Source organism: Sturnus vulgaris, chromosome 6 (genome assembly GCF_052056855.1).
Source record: "Sturnus vulgaris isolate bStuVul1 chromosome 6, bStuVul1.hap1, whole genome shotgun sequence".
Lineage (NCBI taxonomy): Eukaryota > Metazoa > Chordata > Aves > Passeriformes > Sturnidae > Sturnus > Sturnus vulgaris.
Genome location: NC_142248.1, coordinates 1741807 through 1762039, shown reverse-complemented (window position 1 = coordinate 1762039; position 20233 = coordinate 1741807). Strand labels below are relative to the sequence as shown.

Sequence of the window (20233 nt, the reverse complement as noted above, 5' to 3'; positions counted from 1 at the left end):
GAACAGTTAGAAATCATCTGCTTTTTGCTTTGCTGCTTTTTTTTCCAGTCCCCCTTGCAAAGAGCTTTTCTGCTAGTCCCTCCTCGGCCTTCAAAAGAGAATTAGTTGGAATTAACATTATCCTCCCCAGGTATTTCTTGTTGGGTTTTTTATGTGATGCTTGTGTTATCCCTGCAGGGAGGGGAGAGTGCTGAGCAGGGCTCTTTATGGCAGGTGAAGGCCATCAGTGAGAGCTGGTACTTTAAAAGCAGAAGCTGTAGCTAAAGGCTTTTTGGGTAAGGGCTGGTTGGGAGGCAGCTGAGGGGGCTTAGACTCTGAGGACCTTTTTCTAAAGGGCTCTGCTGGGCTTGCTTCATAGCAGGGGCTGTGCCCTGTGAAGTCCTTTCAGCAGCTTTGTCCCTGGGGACTTGCTTCACCCAAAGGACGAGCTTGGAGTGTGCTATGAGCACAGGTTGGTTGTGTGTCTGCCTGTGATTCCCCATGCTGGGACAAGCGGTGCTGTGGTCAGGATTTCCCAACTTGTTAACCTGAAGAAGAACTAAATTCTGGGTTTTAAGTGGTGGCTGTGAAAGAGTGGATGGAGACAGCTGGTCTCCACTGGATGGAACTCAATCAGGTCCTTGCATTCTCTGAGGACCTTGGTGCTAAGGGATATTTTCTCTTTGGTCCTGCTTCTCCCCTTTAAGGTAGGAGATCCATGCTATCAGCTGTGTGCAAGAAGGTGAAGCTGTGCCAGCCTAGCTGCTTCCCATGCAACATTGCTGTGGTGTGAAAGGCATCCTATAGGCTGCACTGTGTTTGCTGGCCTTAATTTTTAGTGTGAGCTTGCACTTGAGCTGGAGACATTGCTGGCATCCTGGTGGAGAGCTGCTAGCTTCCTGGGCCTTCAGAGCCTGTTTGCTCTTGGTGAGAGGATGATGAGAAACAAGTCAAGCAAGCCAGCATATTCATCATGTTTTTTCCCCGTGTGGTCAATGTAGAGGTCTGGCTGGTAGCTGACCTGTGAGCTGCCTTCCCAGCAGCACAGAGGTGGGTGGAAAGGTCTTGTTGGAACTTGTTCTTGTGTTTTGGTGCTGCCTGTTGAGGGAGGAGCAGTGAGTCAGCCTTGCCCTTTGGCAGCTGCCTGTTAGCCAGCTCTCTAGCCCTGCTCTCTCAAGCCAGGCGATTTTCTAAGAACTGAGTGGGAGGAGAAAGCTCTTTTGGCTGGGGAAAGTAAAATGGCAATAACAGCTTGGTGCATGGCTTTGAGCCAGGGAGAGTTCTGGGGTTCTGTATTCGTCCCTGTGCCCAAAGGCATGGGATGCTCTGCTTTTGCAAAGCTGATTGCATAAACATACTCTTGGGTCTCCTCTTGCAGCCTCAGAGACTTGGAGCAAGTCTCTTGTACCAAACCCATTGTGGATTTTTTTAAATCCCTAAGCCAAGGGATGACCCCATCTGCTTTGGAACTCATTTGTTTTGCTGGGATATGAGATGAGTGATGTGAGTAGAGGTGCAATTTTTTCCAGTGGGCAAAGTGAGGCTTGGAATCAGGTGTCAAAGTATTGCTTGCGAGGCACTGTGCCTTGCCTGTGGAATAATTCCAGTGGAGTGGCTCTGCAGCCTTGCCCTAGGGTGTAGTTTCAGCTTGAGAAGCATATTCATGTGTTGTTGGTTGGGTTCTCCTTCAGCAAGAGATTCTGTTAACATGGAAGATGAGTTTAGGCAGAGAATGGCTGTGTTTGGTGCCCCACATTGAATTAATGCTGGGAACCATGGGGGAAGCATCAAATTTGTGTTTGACTGCAGGATGTTAGCAGGGATTTTAGCTGTAGCCAAGCAGGGAATTGAGCCAGCACCACATCATGGTGGCAGTGTCCTCTCTGCTAGGGTTTTGAGCAGAGGGCTCTTCTCTGCTTTCCTATGGGTCTTGCCCATCATCTTGTCCTGCTGGTACCTTCAGCTCTGCCATAGCTCTTAGTTGAGTTGAGTCCTGGACACTTGAAGTGGGGAAGTGAGATGTGACTGCTGTTGCATCTGGGTGCTTGGAGCTGGCTGTGAGCCCTGGTGTGGAATACCCAGCACGCTGTAGGTTTGGGGAAGTGATAAAATTGGATTTCTAGAGATCTGAGCTACCTCATGGTATCTTTTGGCTCATAACTGTCGTTTTCTTCCTGGATCTCTCCCCCATCTCCAGGTCTCCAAGACAGTCCTACGAAGAAGAGGACAGTGGTGTGAGAGAAGCTGAGGTCAAACTGGAGCAGATCCAGCTGGATCAGGAAAGCCCAGAGAAGACTATGGCTGTCAGAGAGGAAGAGAGGCTGTGCCAGGAGGAAGAAAAGGTTCAAGAACAGGAGGAGCAGGAACAAGCTGAGCAAGAGGTGGGATCAGGAGGTGCTGATCCTCTTCTTTCCAGAGGGCTGATGCTGGGGGCTGCTCTCCCATGCCTTGGCTCACCATTGCTGCTGGGAGTTGAGCCCATGTAGGCACTGATGTGCTTTCATGGCATGACCTGGTGCCACTCTTGCCTGTGTGCTGGGCCTTCTTATGGTCACTGGAGGCAGCCTCTTCCCTTTTTTTAGGGGGTGCGTTTGCTCCCAGAACTTGTGGTGGCTTTGCCATGTCCCTGTCATGCTGAGGAGGAAAGTGTTAATTCTCATGTGGCCTTGTGAGTAGCTTCACATGAGACCTCAAATCTAAATTATACTGCTTGTTTTTCTCTCCCCAGCCTTTATCACACCTTTGGAGTGCTTTGTTTTGATAGATCTCTTAGCCTTGCATTGCTCCCAGCTGAGGTTTTTTTTTGTTCTGATAATTCCTGGATAAGAGGGGGGAGAGAGAGAGAGACAAAGCTGGAATTCAAATGGTGTGCAAGTTAGGCAACTGAGCTTCAAATATCATTTGTAAATGGATTTTGGCTGTCTGGGGCTAGTAAGATTTTTGTATTTGAACTGTGTATTACTCTTTCCGACCCTTTATTCTAAAGGCAGTTTCTCTCTCACTCCTTTTGGCCTCTAAATAAGAAATTAATATTTTCCTATCTCAGTTGTGGTAAGAGATCTTTATAACTGATGCAAGGACCCCTTTTAATACCATTTGGGAATCTTGAACCTGCAAAATTTCTTATTTCTGTCCTCACTTCCAAATGACATATGAGCTTCTTCCTGAATGCTTCCAAATTAGATAATGTTAACTCTAAATTTCTGTGTTTTTATGTTTATTTAGTGTAAAGCAGGAAGCCTGAGAGGGAAAAATCACTGTTGTTGCATAATAAGCAGTTTGACCAACTCACTTCCTGGCTTGTTCTTTTTCTGCACTCAGGAAAAGAAGAGAAGGCGAAATGATGGCGAGAAGGAAGAAGAAACACCAGAGAAACGGCAGAAGGCCCCGAGCCTTGGCAGCCTGGAAGAGGAGGAGCTGTGCTCTGACCACACTGCCGTGTGCTCCACAAAGGTCTGTGTTCCTGGGGCCCCTCTGGGTGCATGACAGCTGCCACAACAGAGCACCCAGCTATTGATGAGGAAAGGTTATCCAGGGCTTTCAGTGATGTGCAGTGGGAATCCCGTTATCTGTCCTGCTACAAGCTCAGACAAACCACATGAACAATTTGCCTCATCTTTCATGGCTGTCAGCCCCTCCTCTCCTCCTACTTTGCCTGCTTGAGCTGTTGGAAGCTGTAGCAATCACTCTAAAAGTCTAAAGTTCGTTGAGGGCTCCAGGGAATATTGTGATACTGGGATACCTGTGCTTTCAACTTGTGTTGTCTTTAACAAAATTCACAAGAACTTAATCGTAATGAAATTTCCCTTCCGAAGGGAAAAAACCCCAATAACTGAAACAGTGGCATTTCTCTCCTACTTAGAACAAAATGTATGACTTAAGTTGTTTAAACAAATGAGGATTTATGTTCTTTGAAGCATTGTGTCCTTCCTGATCACATCTGTCTGCATTGATGCTCTTGTGAAACTTCCATTATTAATACCACCTGAATTGCATCTTATGACTTGTGTTGCATTTACTACAAATCCTCAGTTCTGTGTGTGCTTCTAAATACAATAGATACAGATAAGTGCTTCTGTACTGAATGGGTTTTTTGTCTTTGTAAGCCTTCACCTTTTTGATTGTAGCAGTGAGGGAGATGGTGAGGTGTCTGTGTAGCCTGTTAATCTGCTGTTAGAGCTACCTTTGCTTTTTTTTGGATTTAGTTTTGTGCTATTTGTGGCTTACTCAATATTTCCTGACTCAGGATGATTGTATGAGCACTTCCTTTTGCATCAGCAAATAGATGGCAAGAGGAAGGTTTCATCATCTACAGCCATCAGATTCTTGCTCTTAGTGGAGAATCCATTTTATAGTCAAATTAAAAGAGGAGAGATGTAGTGGGAGTAGATGCAGGCAGGGTGCTAATGCCAAATTTGAAAAGTGTGATGGGGATAGCCAAAGCGTATTCCTGAAGTGGAACTGGTAGGAAAATGGGGAAAACACTTTCAGCAACTTTTATGTGCTGAAACTTCAGTCTTTACAACCCCAAAACAGACATCTTCTTGACCTCAGTTTAACTGCTGCTGCTAGGATTAGCCCAGGGAAAGGTTTAGGAATACAGTCTCTGTTTTGTAATGGTGATGTCAGAGCTCACTGGCACACTAAGCTGGGTGTAAAACTGTTCAGGAAAAATCTGAGCTTGGAATCTTTCCAAAGGAAGGATGATCTTTACACCCCAGCTAGCAGGGCTCTGTGAACACAGAACTAAACACATAGGCCACCAGGAAGGTGTTTTGGCACAGGAAGCTCAGCAGAAGCCCTGCTTGTAGTGAAAGACAAAAGCATCTGCAGTCAGTGGTGTGTTCCCTGCCAGATGTGGCTGGTGGAGGCTGGTGGACATTTGGGGCAGGCTGATGTTGGGTTATGGGGAGATGGGGTGTTATTTGGGGTTCAGAGGGCCAGCATGGCTGAGGGCTGAATTAGGGGGGTGTATGGAGGCAAGGGGGAAATCTTGCGCCAGTCCTATTTCGTCACAGGCTGCTTGTGAGCCTCGAGTTTTGAGGCTGGCAGAATGAACAACTGGGGTTTCTTCTGGCCTTCAAAAAGTGCTTGGGATCAGGGAAATGCACAATTCTCAATGCAAGGAAATGCCAGGGTTGGGGGGAGGTGGTCTCCAAATAGCACAGTGAAAGGTGTTCCTACCTAGACTGTTGTATTAAGATATATTGTCACTTAGAGCTTTTTCTAGGCCCCTCTGTGTTTAACCTCATGTTTTTCATGACCTTTCAGAAGTGCCTGTGTATGGTTTGCACCTGCACACCATCTCCCTAGCAGGGTTGGCAAGGCTTTTACCTATTGACATGTACTTGTATTTGGGCAGCTGAGGCAAAGCTCTGCCAGATTCCCCTTTGAGATTGGTGCTGTGCCCTGTCAGGTACCAGCCTGCCCATCAGTGAGCCAGGTGGATTCTGAAGTTATGGCTCAGGGGCAGGCAGCAGCTCCTGCAGCAGCAAGCAAAGGAGAGTGCTGACAGCAGGCAGACAGCCTGCCCAGCAGACAGAGCTGTCTGGTGGGCTTCTGTTCTGCTGCTGTGGGGGACCCTGCAGAGTGACTCTCCCCAGGTCATCTCTGTTAGCCGGGGTTGCACTATTTGCTTGTTCTCTAATGGGCCTCGTGCTCTTGGGCACAGCTGGTAAATGTGTCCTCTATGTGACACTGTCTTGTCTTCTGTTTAGCTAAAATTTAGCACCAGCATCCTGAAAGCATCTTAAAGGATCATTTAGTGCTGTTTTTTATCTGCTAACTTGGTAGGTGATGTTTCCTGTGGCACAGGCAGCAGTTTTACAGGGGGAGAAGGCTCCTTTTTACTTGGTTGCTGCTCCTTGACTCTGTGGGAGCCGGTGTTAAGGAAGCCCCCCCTTTGGCTTCAAGGTGATTTTTCTCTCTGTATGCTTGCTTTCTGGGGCATGAAAGAGTCACAAGGTTTAGCAACATTTCAGCTTTCCTTTCCTGCAGTGGTTGTGAAGTGTTTGCTTGCCTTCCTGCCTTGGCCAAAGAGTTATTGCACAGGAGCCTCTGATGCAAAACTCTTTCCTGATGGCTTGACATGAAGACCTGCCTCACAGGGGTCTTCATGTGCTGATTTGCCCTGTCTGTCTGCTTCTCTGGTGTGGATAAGTTGACCTAACTCATGCCTGTGCTGCTCCCGTGCTTGGCTTCTCTTCTGCAGATGTGGTCTCTAGTTTTCCCCCTTGTCTTTCTGTACTTTCCATTTCCCTTTTTGTATCTGGTTAGGAAACCAAAGGTCTGAGAGAGACCTTCTCCTTCACCAGAGGGGGTCGAGAAAATGGTCTTGGTTGGTGTTTCAGCTGTCAGTCAATTTACACATTGCTGGATTGCCCCTGAAATTGGTTGGGATTCTCTCTCCCTGCTTGGAAAGAAGGAAGAAAGGGAATGCTCACTGTCTCTCTGATCATTAGAGGAACATGGGGGCTGACTGAGGGGTTTCTAACCAAAATATGGGTGAAAGATCAGGGCCTAGAAATGGTCAACTAAGATGACCTGCATCCATCTGAGGTGCATGGACAAAAGTTACATATTTGTCTTCCTTCTCCCTTTCAGATCACGGACAGAACTGAGTCGCTGAACCGCTCGATACAAAAAAGGTATTTCTGGGGTTGGCCTCAGGGTAAGGCGGGTCACTTGCCGCAAATGGACATTGTCAGCAGGTCCTGCTGTGGGGAAGGGCAGGAGTGGCAGGCTGCCTGTGGCCCACAAAGCCCTCCCTTCTGCCTCAGCACTGGGGGAACACCTCAATCCTCCTCTCTGTTCTGCAGTAACAGCATAAAGAAGAGTCAGCCTCCTCTCCCTGTGTCCAAGATTGATGACAGGCTGGAGCAGTACACACAGGCTATTGAGGTGGGTTGCTGTGCTGTCTCTGCCCCCACCCTCCCAGGAGCCCTCTTTGCTGGTGTTGCTCTCCCACCATGCCTCTTAGCCTTACCATCCGTGAGATGACAGCTAAAGTGTCTTCTCTTGGATGGGAGCAATCCTTGCTCCTGTCTGTATGTCCCTCCACAGCATGAAGTAGGTTTCTTTAGCAAGCTGTCCCATGCTTGTATTTTCATGTTCTCTGCTTAAAAAGTGGGAGTATCTGAGAGGAACTAGTAGGACTTTACAATTCTCCTTTTACAACCCCTTATCTCCAAGGACCTTCCAGGGTTAGAAATAATCAAGAGACACACTCTGATGGCAAACTATCTGTTTATTTTCCAGACTTCCACAAAGGCTCCAAAGCCTGTCCGGCAGCCCTCTCTTGACCTTCCCACCACGAGCATGATGGTAGCCAGCACAAAAAGCCTCTGGGAGACTGGGGAGGTGACAGCTCAGTCTGCTGTGAAGCCCTCAGCCTGTAAGGTACAACCCTTGGAGGACTTGCCCTGCTTGTGCTGGAGGCAGGGACTGGTCCCTGGGCATAACGTGCCTTGTCCTTGTTTATCCTGTTTATACATCTTGTTTGTGGGGCCTACAAGCTCCAAAAGCGTCTCTATTAGAAGTCTTTCATCACGTTGTAAGGCTTTGCACCTTGGAGATTCAGTTTTTTCTGGCAGGGTCCCCAACTGTTCCTTGGTGGTACATCCAGGAAAAGCTCTGTGTTGGTGGTTGAGGTGCTGATTTGAAATGGTAATAAAATCAGCTGGTGGGGAGAAGGAATGTGGCTCCTGCAGGGGCTTGGGCTGAGCTCCAGTTGTCAGGCATGAAGTTGCATCTAGTACTAAGGTGGTAAATGTTGTAAATTTGGAAAATCCAGAGTATTATGTGTTGCTCTCAGTGATTTCACTTTCTGGATGTTGTGGGGAAGGCTGGTTCTGTAACACATTAGTTGCAAATCTGTGTTTATGAGAGCAGAATTCCTTATGGTAGAGAAGCCTTGATGTTTACATGTCCTAAATAGTTAATGAACTTAAGAAAATAAACATCTTGGAGCTAATTCAGACTCTTGTGGAAGAATGATAGGAAAATATAGGATATACTGGGGACAGGAAGATGTTTTCACAGTCGTGGGTTTTAGCAGCAGCTGTTACAGGTCAGATGATGTGATATTATAAATAAAAAAAAAAGAGGTCGTATATGTGGGTTGGAAATGGATGTGCACAAAAACACATTCAGCAGCAGTGAAGGGTAATGAAAACATCATTTTCTCAGGATATTGTGGCTGGAGACATTGTGAGTAAAAGAAGCCTTTGGGAACAGAAGGGGAGTACCAAACCTGAGAGCAGTGTCAAGGTGAGTTGGTGTCTGTGGCTGTGAGAGCACTTGCTCTGCTGAGAAAGAAAAGAGCTGTTGACTGGATTGGAAGTATTGAGAAAATTATGTTCTGTATGGATGAGGGCTGCCTGTATCTATCAATGCAATTCCATGCTTAAGAGCTTTTCCCGACAATGAATTGCTATTGGTTCAGCTCTAGTGAAAGCAGGGGCAAAAATACTTTTACATCTAGTAATTATGAAAGGTCTCTTGAATAGCTTGTTATTCTCAGCCCATGAGCTGGGAGTCCCAGCCTTCTAGGCTCAAATGGAACTGCAAATCTGAGTAATTTTGCTCTTGTTATGCTTTTTGGCACTGAGTGTAAACAAAACATGCAGAACTAAGCAGAACTGAACCTAAGACAGTATCGCTTGCAGATGGATCTGGGGTTTTGTGGGAATGTTTGTGGAAATGTCTTCTAAAATGCAGCAAGCAGCTACTGCTCAAACTATCGAGGCTGGGAGAGGAAGATCAAAGTATCTTGTCAGTCCCTGTGTTGAAACTGCCACTCTCTGGTAAATTCCACAATCTCTTGCCATAGATAAAAGCAACCCTGGCTCGGGGCTCTTAGATGAGCCCTCCCTCACGATGCCTGCATTGCGTCTTTCCTATTGCATGTCCTGTTCTTGTTGTGTTACCTTATGCTTATAGAAGGTGGTGATGGATCTGTGCAGAGAGTTTGTGTGAAGGAGGCAAGAAGGCAGTACAGAATGGGCTGTCTCCAAGTCCTCTGGGATTAAAGGCAACTGTGTCATGTGCTCCTCTGGCTTCAGTTGTTTGATTTTTTTGACTGCCTGTTTAATGGAGAAAAATTCTGACTTTGGGTCTTCCTTTCTCTCCTGTTCAGTCCATTCCTTCTGGCAAAAAGTATAAATTTGTTGCAACAGGCCATGGCCAATACAAGAAGGTGTTGATAGACGATGCTGCAGAGCAATAGCATGTCTGGAGAACTCATTAACCAGGTAGGTGGGATGTGACTCTGATGTGTGTGACAAACTCCTGGGCTGTTCTGGCAGGATGCTGGGGTTATTTCTGCCAGCAGCACTTAGGGTGAGTTGGAAGGTGCTGTATGGAACAGCTGGAGCCTTGCTTCTGGGCCTGACTGGCTGGGCTGCAATGGAGTGGGTACACAGCACGGTTTGTTTTGGTCTCTGCCTTTCTGATGCTGCTAGGAAGCTGGATAGCTCTGTTTGTTGGATCTTCAGGGCAGTCTCTGAGCTGCTGCTGCTTGGGTGAAGATGTGTTTGCCTTTGCTAGTTCAAAGGAATGGTCTCTATCTGCTGCCTTTCCTTATGCTCTCTTAAGTGTTAGCTGGAGATATCTGAATATCTAGTAGATATTCTGGCTGAGTATGGGGGCTGATGTACTTCTGAAATTCAAATGTTTCTGGGGTCTAATTCCCAGATTTACTGAATTAATCAGGGAGAAAACTTTTAATGACTTCAGTAACCTCTCAGAATCAGTCTGTAATAAGGTTGCAGCAGGAAGGATGTGAGCATCTGCTGTACTGGGTAGACCAACAGAGCAGAAAGGACTGTTCTCTGATGTGCAGCACGGGGAAGGCAGAGCTGGGTTGCTGTCTCTGTGCTCTCTTGAAATGGTCTTTGGATCTCGTGTTCCTATTGCATTTATGCTCATAGATATCCTGGTGTTATCTTGAGTGGATGATAGTAGAGGCTTATGGCAATAAGAAGGAATGGCATAGGGGGAGGTGATAACTGGTTGGATCCAACTGGGCAGCATCTGGCACAATGAGTGGAGAGGAAGTTGAGGGTGAAAACAAGCTCATTCTCTTTTTTATTTTTTTCCCTACTGTAAAAAAGAAGCTTTATTTCATTGCCAAGGTTAAAATAGCTCTGCCTGCTACAAAACACCTTTTGTTTCTGAATTCTTCTGGGGCCTGTGTTCCTTCTTTCCCCCTCCCTCCCACCCTTAAGGAGCTGGCTTCTGAGTGTTGCATATTGTTTTGTTTGTTTAGGCTTTTTTTCCTTTTGTAGTGCCCATTTAGAGGAGACGCCCTTTTGAATGCTACTTTGAGATGGGCAGCAATGCAAGCCCAAGACTGCCTGAAGCTACATTTTTAGTCCACAGAGCTTGCATCTTCAACTTGCTTTTCTGCCTGTGACTTTGAGAAACCCATTATGAGGTCTCCCCTTTGATAAGTCTCCTCTTTTTCCCGAAGTCTATTTCAGTGCACCAGGTGGGAACCTAGTGAGCTTCCCTTCTCAACAGCAAACAGGTTTTGCTAGGTTGTCAGCAAGTTTTGTTTGCTCTACCTGCAACTCAAATGAAAATGCCTTTGGCTCTGGTCTTTGTCCAGCATCCTTTCCTGAGAGGCAAGGCACTGTCACAGGATGTCCTCTAGGATCCACGCAGCACTCCAAGCAGCCATGGCACAACACTGTTGTACTGAGTTTGTTCACGTGGAAGTATTTTTTTTTCCTACTGTGAATAGCAAAATGGCTGTGATAGCTGAAGGAGCTTGGCTTGTTTCTGTTCTTAGGTTCTTAGCTGTCTGTTTTATATGCTCTGAGCTCTCTGCTCTCCAGCTCCTCTGCACCACCTTTTGAACTATGCTCATCCTTTTTCCCTACTGCTGGATCACTGTCATGGCCTTCTGGCTCCCAAACCCTTCTGGCTCACCCCTGTCACTTGCTTTACACCACCTTATCAGCTTTCTAGTTGCTTAAACACAGGTGTGGAGTTTTTTTCCTCCTTCCCTCCCTTCCTGGTCTGCAGGACCTCACTGCAGGCTATGGAACAAGGTTGTTTTTTTTTTTTTTTTTTTTTTTGTAATTGTCAGTTTGGGCTCTTAGCAACTGCCTGATGCTGTTTGGCATTGAAAAATAGGCAGACTCTGTGCCCAGCAGCATTCCCCTTCTCTTCCTCAGCACAGCAGCTCAGGCTGGAGTACACCACAGTGACTTCCAGTGGACAGCCACTGATAGAAATCTGTTGCCTACAGGGATATGTCTGTGGTACTCTCATGTCGGGGTCTGTCTGTGCAGGACTTGCCATGCTTACTGTGTGTCTCTACCCTTTGCTTTTGGGGTAAAAAGGCTAAACCATGCACCCAGATCTGCATTCCTGTCTCCTTCCTTCATGTGGAATTGCTCTCCCCAGTGGCATTTCCCCATCCTTCATCCATGTGCAGTGGGGCTGGGGTGTGAATGCAGCCTGACTGCAAAAGCCTTAGTGAGAGTTGCTGGTTTGCTCTGGGTGGTTGTCCTTGGTGCAGGACAAAAGCAGTTTTAAAGCAGAAATGCTTCTTAAACCGCCTTCACTTAGTCTCCCAAATATAATCGGCATTGGCTGCTCTGCCTCATGCTAGTGCTGTGCTCTTGTGCACACAGACCTTTGTGCAGAGGCATCCATCTGGCTGTGCTGCAGTAAGGTGCCATTAATCACTCTCTGGTAAGGTTGCCTCTATCTGCATTACATGTTTTATGCTGCACTCTTCAAATTTTTGATTCTGCTCGCTGCATGGATCTTTCTCTGTAGCCTTCTCTTGCAGCAATGTTAAATTTCTCTGCAGAGGCTTACCTGGGATTCACCTGTGATTGCTGGCACAATCCAACCTCTTTTTACTTTTTTCTTTGAAAACTGAGGGTTTGAGTAAATCCCCACTCTAGATAATTGGGTTATTCTTCCTACTTGGTTTTTGTGTTTTGAGTGGGGAAGGGGTTATAGAATAGAGATAAGACCAGTAAAGTGAAAACTTAATTGAAGGTTTGCTAAATGAACTGCTCTTATAGCATCGCTGCAAAACAGGAAGGCTTCAAAAAAGGAAAAAGGGGCTCTTTGTTTTGTTTCTAAGTCTGTTTGCCGTTTGGCTTGAGGAACTGTTGGTCAGTTCCGTATGCTCTGCACATTCCTCTTCCTGGAAAAGGAAACTGTACACAGCTCTTTATATTCTATTTGGACTAAACATAGCAATCCTATATTAGCTGTATAGGAATACTCCAGCATATGGCAAAGTCCCTTGTGAAACAGAAATAACCAATATCCCAGCTTTCATGCTCACAAGCCTGCTGGCAGTGGAGTTGAAAAAGGTAATACTGGAAAGCCCAGTTGTCTGTGGGTGTGCAGAGTTGGGGCTTTTCCTTTAAATGCCCTTTTATCAGGATATCAGGGACAAGCAAGTGTGAAACTGTCATGATGTTCACCCTGAAAATGAGACTCCATGTGGTTAGCAGAACCCCTCAGAAACCAGCACCTTGTTAAATACAGACTTGGATACCCACATGCTAAAGCAGGGTCTTGTTGGTTATTGTGGATACATTAACCATCAGCTATTGTGGAGAAGACATGGTAAAATGCATAGCAGAACTTGATTACTGAAACAAAATATTCTTCTTTGCATTATTATTTAGTAGACTGGCCTAGGAGGATGTTAGGTGATGCACATTTTGCTAGGCAGAGGAACTGCTTGGTGAGAGCAGGATATCTTACTCAGTCTCTTGTCTGTGCTTTGGGTGGAAGGATGAGTTTCCATTTTCTTCTCAGCAAAATGAGTGTGGGGTACACTCTCTGTAGAGGAGATAGAGAGAGATTATATGTATCCCATTTGAGTTTAGTTTCTAAGACTCCCTAAATATGTGGAGCAACCCAGATTCCTTCATTTCATCTGCAACTGCTGCTGTTCCTAGGATCTATCTCTGTCTTAGATAAATGAAACAAAAAACATCCAGTTCCTTTATCCTACTCTAAACTGATCTTTTTTTCTAGAGACAGTTTGTTCTCTTCCCTGTGTGCCTTCACTCTGTTACTGCATCCAGTGATTGTTGTTGACACTTCTTAAATATGTTTGTTTTCTTGTGGCTCGTGGATATGGTAGTTATGCATTTGAGCTTTTGAATGTATGGAGAGTAACCCTTAAACCTGCAGCATGGGGCTGCTGGCTTGGAGAGGTTTTATTTAATTTCCTTTTTTGCCTTACACTTGGCTCTGCTGGGCAGTGAACTGGGTCGCTGGCGCACCTCCAGGGGCGTGGAGCAGCCTGGCCTCAGTTGACAGACCATCCTGACGCTGTTCTGTTGAAGCTCTTGGCGTGCTCCTCGGCCCCTTTGGGTCGGAAGCGGCTCACCTCGAACACGGTGCTGATCTTTGTCATGGGTTTGGCAGCCAGCTCCTTCAGCTTCCGCGCGTCAAAGCGTGGCTTGTGCAGAAGGATGGGTAAGCGGCGGGGAAGAAAGACGCTTTCTTCCTTCTGTGGCTTCTTTTCTGCTTGTTGTTTCTTCTCCTTGGTGAGTGCCACCTGGTATAAAATGGCATCCCACATCCTCATGGCTTTGGATTTAACCAGCGTGCAGTCTTGCTTGATGACTGCTTGAGCAGCATCCTCTTTATTCTCTTCCTCCTGTCCCAGCTTTTCTGGCTTGGACTCTGGGAAGTTGGTTGCTTCTGGCTGCACCATCAAGTGCTTTCTGAGGCGATGCCAGCCACTGGCACTGGCTGCAGGAGGTCTTGGTGCTTCTACTGATGGTGGTGCTGGCTCAGCCTTGGGGGGACAGCTGCTGTTGGGTAAGCTGGGAGTCACCTGGGGTTCAGGGATGTGTTCTACCTTGGTGTCTGTGGACGTGGACCCGGTACCATCAGCTTGTGCTGGGGTTGCTGTTGCTGGGTGTGCTTGCCTCCAGGGAGCGCTGGATGTTGATGGTTTTGGGATGTCTCTGTCTTGCTTGGGTAATTCAGGTGTCTTGGATCTGGATATGTCAGTGCCACTTCCATGAGTTGTAGGCTTGTTGGTGTGGGCATCAGAGGTGCTGGGCTTCTCTGTAGGAGCAGGCTTGGGAGCTTCATCAGGAAGCTCTGTCTCTGCAGCAGGAAGGAGGGGAGGTTTTGGTGAGGGGGAAGGGGCCTTGCTGTCTTTAGGTGAGGTGGGTGTCTGCTCTGGAGATGGTTCAGAGCTGCTTGTTTGAGGTGCTGGGGAAGTAGGCCTCTTGTCTTCTTGGCTGACAGCTCCTTGGGTGGAGTTTGGTGTGGGAGTCTTAGCCCTGGGTGGCTTGACACTGTGGAAATAAGTGTTCACCTTGGTGACATAGGTAACCTCGGGCACCCTTTCTTTACTGGGTGTGCTGGAAGGAGGAGGCTGGGGGAAAACAGATACTGAAGGCTCAGCTGGAGAGGGAAGGTGGGAGCCCATGCCCTCAGGCTGCTGCAGAGTCTCGGGAGCTGCTGGCTTCTGTAGCAGGGGCATGGCAGAGGAGGTTGTGAGTTTGACGTGTTCAGCGATGCGCCGCTGCTCGGTGACCTTCAGCGTGAAAGGCTTTCCTTTCCGGAACGGGGAGAGGGCACGGTGGTGGACGGCCCTGATGGGGAGGTGGGCCGGCAGGGTGGCCGAGGGGGCCGCTGTGGCATCGGGGCTCTCTGCTGGGGCTGCGCTCTCAGCACATTCCTGGTCGGGGCTGGCTTCGTTCACCGGCGAGAGGCTGGAGCGGAAGGCCTTGCCCTGCTCCGAGGTGAGGATGGCGTTCTTCCTGGCTGCCTTCTTCAGCAGCCGCTGCAGACGCAGGTTGTCCTTGCCAGGCTTTGGCAGGGTGGGAGGGGGAGAAAGGGGGTGGTGGTTGGAGACAGGCTGGGAGGAGGATGATACTGTTATCAGCATTGTCATTTCCTGCAAGAGAAGACCAAGTTTAGAGTTGGCGTGGGCCTAGACGTGGCCTGGATTCTGAAATATTTACATACAAGTCCTCCTCTTCCTCTGTCTAAAAGCTTATGAGTATGAAGTCAATACTGTGGTAGCAGAGTATCAGTCTTTTTGTTATTCTGAGGTAACCTCAGCTAGTCTTGAGGGTGGGTGTGGCAGGGCAAGAGATGTCCTGGGGAGAAGCTGTATTGCCAAACCTGCTCCTGGCATGAGCACAGTGAGAGCTCCTGGGCACCCCAGATGTTCGTGTCTTGGCAAGTCCTAATGGGATTTGGAAGGAAATGTCAAGGGAAACAAAGTGGGTTTGAAACTTTGGAGCTTTGAAACATCTCCAGAGGCAAAAAGCAGGAATGTTTAATGGCTTTCCAAGCTTCAGTTATTAATAGTCTGATACAATGTTACATACAACAGAACAGCCATAAACTACATGTGTCATTTGAATCAAAGTCAGCACTGGCCTTGATTAATTTCAGCGGGCATGAAGACACTGCTGTGAAATACAGGGCTTCTCAGAAGCTCTGTTTATCAGTGAGGAAGTGCTTTGTCACAGCACTGACTCTGGCTGGTCTTTTCTTGCTGCATGAAACACAGGGACAACATTTTCCTCTAGGATAAAACCAAATTTTCTCTTTCCCTTGGGAAGCTTTGCCCTTGTCTTGCCTTTATCACTCATTCTTGAACGAAGCAGAAATGGCTTGTGCTGTGGTCTGATCTCCAATGGCAATTGCAGCTTTTTGGCCAATGCTGGGCTGCTCCTGCACAGATGCCTGGCTGCTTTTCCTGCTCTAACTCATCACTGCCTCCTTCCTGGTGAGTGCTGGTCAGTGGAGCAAAAGGGTTTGTGTTGGGGATACAAAGATAAAACTAGTCTCAGTTCTCTCCTTTCTCTTCCTGAGCAAGCTGGGGAGCACCAAACAGCCTCTGACCTGCAGTGACTCTTTGGCAGCCTCAGGAAGGAAGTCTGACTCTATCCTGGCTCTTGCTCAGCACAGAGTTGCTGAGTTTTGCTATGAAATGAGGCATAAATCACTGAGCCCTTAATCCCTAGTTCTGGATGCAACTGAGCATCCTTAAACAAGGAAAGGGAGGACAAGGTGATGTCAGGCTTGCCCAGGGGGCCATTTATTTCATGTGCTGTGTTCTGTTCCTGGTGGCTCCCAGCCTGCTCTGGTTAGTGTGGGTGTGTAATGTTATGCCTACTGTGCTGGAAAACTCTCCTGAAGAGAACTCTGGAAAGTGCAGAACAGCTATTTGTGCTTGAGTGCCCAGTGCTGGCTTTGGGCTTGCAGTGCTGCTGTCAGCACTAGGCTGGGAAGGTGCTCCATACCCAGCAAGTAGGTGGTATGTCTGCCAAAACTGGTTGGGGATGGGGGGAGAAGGATGATTCTTTATTTTTTTTAAAGGCAGCAGAGAATAAAAGCATTGGAGAGGTGACACGTTGAGCTCAAAAACTTCAAGGTCAAACCCTCACCAGAGTGGATGAGCTGCCCTGCAGGGCAGAGGCTGTGGTGGGCAGTGTCTAGCAAGTGGTGCATTCAGTACTGGAAAGACATGGATCTGTTGGAGCAAGTCCTGAGGAGGACCCCAAAAATGATCAGAGGGATGGAACCTCTATGAGGACAGGCTTGAGAGAGGTAGGGTTGGGGAGTTAGGCTCTGGGGAGACTTCATTGTGGCCTTTTAATATGTACAGGTGGCTCGTAAAAGAGATGGGGACAGGCACTTTAGTAGGGCATGTTGCAATAGGACAAAGGGTAAAGCTTTTAAACGAAGAGGGTAGACTCAGACTAGATATAAGGAAGAAGTTGATTTGGTTATTTTTTTTATGATGAGGGTAGTGGAACACGTTTCCCAGAGAGGTGGTGCATGCCCTGTCCCTGGGAACATTCCAGGTCAGGCTGGAGGGAGATCTGGGCAGCCTGATTTAGTTGCAGATGTCCCTGTTCATTGCATGGGTGTTGGATTAGATGACCTTTAAAGGTCCCTTTCAACTAAAGGTCCCATTCAAGCTATTCTATCATTTTATGATTTACTTTAGCTGTAGGCATGAGAGACCTGCTGTTTTCTGTGAGGGGGCTTGGAGGGGATTTGTGTCAGCTGGGGATGACAACTGTTGGACATTCCCAGTGTCTTACCAGCTTCATTCCTTAGGCACAAGGCTGTCATTAGGATTTGCTTTGTTCCAGGAGCTACTCTTAGAGGCAAGTCTGCACTGTTCCAAAAAAAGACTGAGAGCCCATTCCTTTGTCATGTACCTGCTTTTTTCCCCAGCCTCGTGGGTATTTTAGATTCTTCTGAGTCTCAAAATGTCTCAGTTGGAGTGATATGTAGGTACTTTTGTGTGACACTACTCTGGCTCTGTTTGTGTAGGAATTGGTAATTGCTTGTGGGGGTTTTTTTTGTGCATTTTTAAAAATCTGCTGAAGGATGAGCAAATACATGCACCTCGTGGTAGGATTTATTGTGGAATGACTTAATCTGTTCCTGTTTAATGTAGTTCCATGGACAGCCTGTACTACAAGATGAGCTATGGTCCAGCAGCACTGGTAAACCAGATTTATAAGGTTCACCTGCTTCAGGCTTGTGTAGGGAATACTAAAGAGGCAGGGCAGTGAACTTCCCAGCTACTGATCAGCTCTTGGAGTGTTTTGCTTGTCCTATGGACTGCTGCACTTCAGAAAAATGCAGTTCCCCACGTGAGTCAGAGAAGGATCTTGCCTGGGATTTGCTGCAAACTACCAGATGCTACTGGGAAAGTATGGGAGCTCTCAGAGTGGGAAGTTAAGTATGCAAACACCAGGAAAATCCCTCTGCTCCCAAAGTCAGAGGCTGCTGTATAACCTCAAGATTTGTTGTCTCTTACAATAGTCTGTACTCTTCAAATCAATCTTGCTGCTATCTCAGCTTCCCATCTGACTTGAAACCTGCTGTGCTGTGGGTCTTGGAGCCCTTATGGATGGTGACTTCCATGGCATGTGACTGTATTGGAATCTGTGTGCTTGACTAATGGAGCAGTGAGAGGCTAAGAGACAGCAAAAGGAAATCAGCTGTTAATTAATTTGCCTTCTCTGTCATGCCTGGCTTTGTTTTGAATCTCCTTCAGAGCTTTCTGTGCCCAGGAGAAATTCTCAACAAGGAAGATTTGTCTTCCCCCTTGCCACCTAATGAAGCAAAAGTAAAGGGACAGACAGACTTGCTTTATTGCCAGTGAAAAGCCTGAATCTAAAAACCTGGGGACAATAGGGGAAGCACCGCCTGAGAAACTTGTGTGGGTTTGAGATAAGATGGAAGGAAGTGAACACAGAAGTCAAGAGGCTTTCAAAGGGTTAAGTTTCCCTGCTGCTGGTTGAGTTCCCATGGGTGAGTGGACACTCACCCACTCTTGGACCCCAACTGTTCTCCTGACTTGGCTCCATTTGCAATCAGCCCCAAATCAGGAATAGTGGGGAGAGTGTCAGCATGCAGGAGTCATTTATCAAGTGATGGAAAAGTCATTTGTGTGCTGGAGTCCCTTGGCTGCACCAGCTGTCGTGCGTGGAGCAGATGGAGAGCTGCAGGAACCCAGCACTGCTGCAGATGGTCCCAAACAGAGTTGTGGCTGTCAGGGGCTGAGGGGACACTCTCTGCTTTAGTGGCTTTCTTGGGCTTGGGAGGAAGCCTGGGAGTCTCCTTCTGGGGGTGGGAGACAGCGTGGCAGGAGTGCAGGCGTGACCTCTGCCGGGTGTGCAGCCCTCAGCATCTCCTCTGCCAAGAGCATGGCCATTCCCAGCACAGCTTGCTCATGCCAAAGCTCCATGGATGGGCTGATTCACAGGGCTTTGTGAAAATGGGCGGGAGAAACTCACCTGTAATTGCTAGAGGAGATACAGTTTCTATATAGCTCAGGGTATTGCTCATGGGAGGCCAAATGGTGTCCATAACATTGTGTTTTCTTTGTCTTGCAGCTGAGCTTGGTCCTGACTGAATGCAACCCTCCATGCCACTATTTCCTCTGCTGCACAGAAGATAATTGAAGGATGTTTCTCTTCTCCTGACTGCTGTCAGTCTGCTTTGGGGTACAGCCTGACTCCTCTTGGGGTTTGAGCAATACCCCACACTGCCTCCAGATGGATGAAGGGAACTAGATCAGCTGACAGAACTCATCCCTGTTTTAACTTTCTATGTGACTCTTTGGCTTCTTTTTCTTTTTTTTTTAATCTGTCTCTGCTATGGAGATGAGAGGCTCTGTTCCCTCTCCTTAAGTGTTGGAAGAGAGGGATCTGCTGCCCTGCTGAGCAGGCAAGGCTTTTGTTGTGTGATTAAGAATTTCTCCTTTTGTGGCCCTTAGTGGCTGGATGGTGGCAGAGAAGGGAACTCAACAGAAATCTGGTGAAGAATTGGTGTTTGAAAGAAGGATGGTGGGCAGGTCCTGAGTGTAAAAAGACTGCAAGGAGAATGTGATGTGAGTGCAAGGATCACTTGTCACTCTGTTGGTGCCAGCTGTGGGTAAAGTTGTCCCCTGTTTAGGATGCAGCCTCTATCCCTCTAGATCATCTGCTTTGAGGGACTCCCAGCTATTGGTCTCTGCGTACATAAATTACATTCAACTTAGTCCTGTTTTTTTTTCTTTAGTTCCCAGATTATTCATTAATCAGTTATGTACTCATGCCAAAATATTCCTGCCACTTTTTTCTGTCTCAGCAGGGCAATAGCAGCTTTGTTTCAAATAGCTGCTGCCTTCCTCTGCCTGTCTAAGGTGGAATGGAGATCTCCTCCTTTCCCAGGTGAGGAGCACTGACCACTGGTGTTATCTTCCTCCTCTGGGAAAGTGATTTGCTTATTCTCTGACCTGTGGGCTCCAGTGCCAGTGAGTGACACACTTCGAAAGTCAGATGTGGTGACACCTTGATAACTTGTGAGCTCTGTTCCTGAAGCTGTGCAGGGTATCTGGGAAATGGCTGCTGGAAGTGATCTTGGTGAAATGGCATCCTAGTGTATTGTTTGTGGAGACCGAGGCTTGCTGTGAACTTGAGGAAACAAGGCATTTCTGGCCTTGGGCCTGAGGTCTGCAAATCAGCTTCTAGGGTTGTTTCTGAGCTCTCCTATGTCTTCATACTTCATGATGATAACATGTCCCCCATCCCCTCTTTAGTCTCATTCCTACCTTCTTCCCGTGTCAACATAATTTTGCAACTTGTTTCTACCCTCCTGGAGGGGAGGGCAGCTTGTTTTTCCTCTTGCATCAGTGTGCTTTCTGCTTAAAACTTTCTGCCCCCTGGATTTTCTTTTTTTTTTTTTTTTTGTATGCATTTAATAAAATTTGAAGAAGATGTTGTAA

The 20233-nt window shown here is 47.3% G+C and overlaps 2 protein-coding genes across 3 annotated transcripts in view; one reads left to right on the top strand and one right to left on the bottom strand.

Moving 5' to 3' along the window:
- LSP1 (lymphocyte specific protein 1) overlaps window positions 1-20233 on the top strand; it is a 48105-nt gene extending 27872 nt beyond the window's left edge. For both annotated transcript variants that reach the window (XM_014892677.2, XM_088166676.1), the window contains exons 4-11: window positions 2177-2360; window positions 3301-3432; window positions 6583-6626; window positions 6798-6879; window positions 7237-7377; window positions 8167-8247; window positions 9116-9230; window positions 18861-20233. In XM_014892677.2, the coding sequence (XP_014748163.1) occupies window positions 2177-2360; window positions 3301-3432; window positions 6583-6626; window positions 6798-6879; window positions 7237-7377; window positions 8167-8247; window positions 9116-9205 (754 nt within the window). In that variant the 3' untranslated portion in view covers window positions 9206-9230; window positions 18861-20233. The remainder of the gene's footprint in view (window positions 1-2176; window positions 2361-3300; window positions 3433-6582; window positions 6627-6797; window positions 6880-7236; window positions 7378-8166; window positions 8248-9115; window positions 9231-18860) is intronic.
- On the bottom strand, window positions 13199-14875 carry PRR33 (proline rich 33). Its single transcript, XM_088166581.1, has one exon. It carries the CDS (start codon window positions 14873-14875, stop codon window positions 13274-13276), a length of 1602 nt encoding a protein of 533 aa, XP_088022707.1. The 3' UTR covers window positions 13199-13273.